This window comes from Triticum aestivum, chromosome 4B (genome assembly GCF_018294505.1).
Source record: "Triticum aestivum cultivar Chinese Spring chromosome 4B, IWGSC CS RefSeq v2.1, whole genome shotgun sequence".
Lineage (NCBI taxonomy): Eukaryota > Viridiplantae > Streptophyta > Magnoliopsida > Poales > Poaceae > Triticum > Triticum aestivum.
Window position 1 is genome coordinate 239,077,529 of NC_057804.1, and position 2,116 is coordinate 239,079,644.

Below are 2,116 nucleotides of genomic sequence, written 5' to 3' on the forward strand. Positions count from 1 at the left end.
GCCGGCGCCAGATCCGCTCGCCTGGTCGCCTTCGCGGCAGGCCGCGCCACGCCCTCGCCGGCGCCAGATCCGCCCTCTCCTGGCCGCCCCCACGCCCGATCCACTCGACTGCACACCGTTCCTGGCCACGCGCGCCACCACGGAAGCCGGACGTCCCGCGCCGCCCACGCCTCATGGGGAGGGAAGGACCCCGCCGCCGCTGACGCACGCACAGGCTTTGCCTGGCGCCGTCCCCTGGCGGCGGCGAGGGAGAGGGAGGCGAAGGTGTGGAAGGCGGCGGCGACAGACTAGGGTTTTGCCGGGCCGCTCGCGGGAGCGGCGCGAGCGAAAGTCCAGATTGTTGAGTGCCTAAGCTCGGGAAAATGAAACAAGAAACAGCTTCTCTGATTCAAAGATCCATTTTTCCGTATCCTAAACCGTGTGCGTACCAAATCTCACTGGTAAGCGGCAAGAAAAGCACAAAACTAGAACAGGTTAACAGCTAAAACAATCAAATCAGGGCAAGAGGCCATCGAAAAACCTAAGATTTGGCCAAAATGGCAGCATGGCAGGTCCCACAAGGCGCGCCTTCCACCTTGGAACGAAACCCTAAGCAAGCTAACCCGAGTTCGCAAGCCACAGGCTACCCGGGCAACTGCGTACGAGGCTACAGATGAGAAAGAAGCCCAAATTCACCATGGCTGGCCACGCGGGGAAGCCCTTCATCTTGGCGAGCACCAGGTCGCCGACCTTCCACTGCGCCGCGGCCGCCGCCGCTGCGGCAGCCGTAGATGCGCCGCGCTTCCTCCTCGCCCGCGCCATCGATCTCCCGGCAACCAGCCGGCCACAGCGCCGCCACCGCCTCCGGGGCGGCGGTTAGCGCACAGCTCACTAGGCTGTGTAGCGGCAGCAGGGCGCCCGGTGGTCGTCCTCCCCCTCCTCTTCCCTTTAGCTTCAACAACGGCGGCGGCAGGCAGCGGCGAGGGGAAGAGGAATTTTACTTATTTTTATCATTCTCTTCTGCTCTCCTAGTTTTTAGTTCGTGAGTTGCTGCCGGCTAGAATGCACATAAATGAATCAAAGAAATGTTTAAGATGGTCTTCAAGGTTGAAGCTCATCTCTTATTCACACGTGCGGAACGTGTTTGAATATCAAAGGGCATCCGGTATTATAGGCCAAAATTCCATATATATGTGTGACGAATATGATTGTCCGCACTATTCGCCATATTTTCTGCAACACGCGGCCCAAAAAAAAACACCCCACAACGCACTCTTGCCTTTGCCCAAAGTATAGGTGGCCAAACGGGCCGGGATAGTTGGGCCGGCCCGGTAGCACGGCCGGCACGACACGGGCCAGGCACGGCATGACACGTGCTAAACGGGCCAGGCCCGGCACGCGGCACGCCAGGGGCCGTGCCTGGGCCTGAAGGCCGAGTACGCAGGTCGGCACGGCACGGCCCGATTATCTTTTTATTTTATTTTTTTATGTATCCTAATGTGGCCCAATAGGTAAAAATAGGCTAAAAACGCTCAGTGCGCAAAATAGAAGGCAGATTAGCGGGCCAGTGAGCCGGCCCGATTAGCATATGGGTCGTGCCTGGGCTGCAGGCTGTAGCACGCGAGCTGGCACGGCACGGCCCGTATAATAATCGTGCCTCGGCGGGCCAGGCCGTGCCAGGCACGATTAGGATGGGCCGGGCCGGCCCGTTTGGCCAGCTATAGCCCAAAGGACCTCCCCTTCCTGCTCGGTTTTCTGTCGTAATGGGACATTTCTCGCTGGAGTTCTCTCTTTTAAAACCAGATGACGCTCACCTGACCTTTCCTATATCGCCTTCTATCCTTTACATCGTACTTCACCTCCCTGTCCCTAGCACCACCCTAATGTCGTTGTCCTTTTTTATTCGCCACCACAGGTGGAAAGACGAAGAGAGAAAGGATAGACCTAGGCTAGGTCATTTCTTTTCATTTGGATCACGTGTGAGCGTATAGGCCGATGGATTGCTTAGGCATGACTCCACAAATCAGGAAGAGGAAGATCTTTACCAAGAAGAAAAGAATCATGCAAGGTGGAGAAGAACTGTTGACTGAAGAAAAATAGGTGGAAGGGAAAAATCATGGTGGGATTTGGATGTACC

The 2,116-nt window shown here is 56.9% G+C and overlaps 1 protein-coding gene across 1 annotated transcript in view; it reads right to left on the reverse strand.

Moving 5' to 3' along the window:
* Window positions 1-1,042, reverse strand: part of LOC123091891 (protein HUA2-LIKE 2) — a 38,924-nt gene extending 37,882 nt beyond the window's left edge. Inside the window, exon 1 of the mRNA XM_044513512.1 lies at window positions 676-1,042. Within this exon, the coding sequence (XP_044369447.1) occupies window positions 676-801 (126 nt within the window). The 5' untranslated portion in view covers window positions 802-1,042. The remainder of the gene's footprint in view (window positions 1-675) is intronic.
* Between the last annotated feature and the right edge of the window lie 1,074 nt (window positions 1,043-2,116).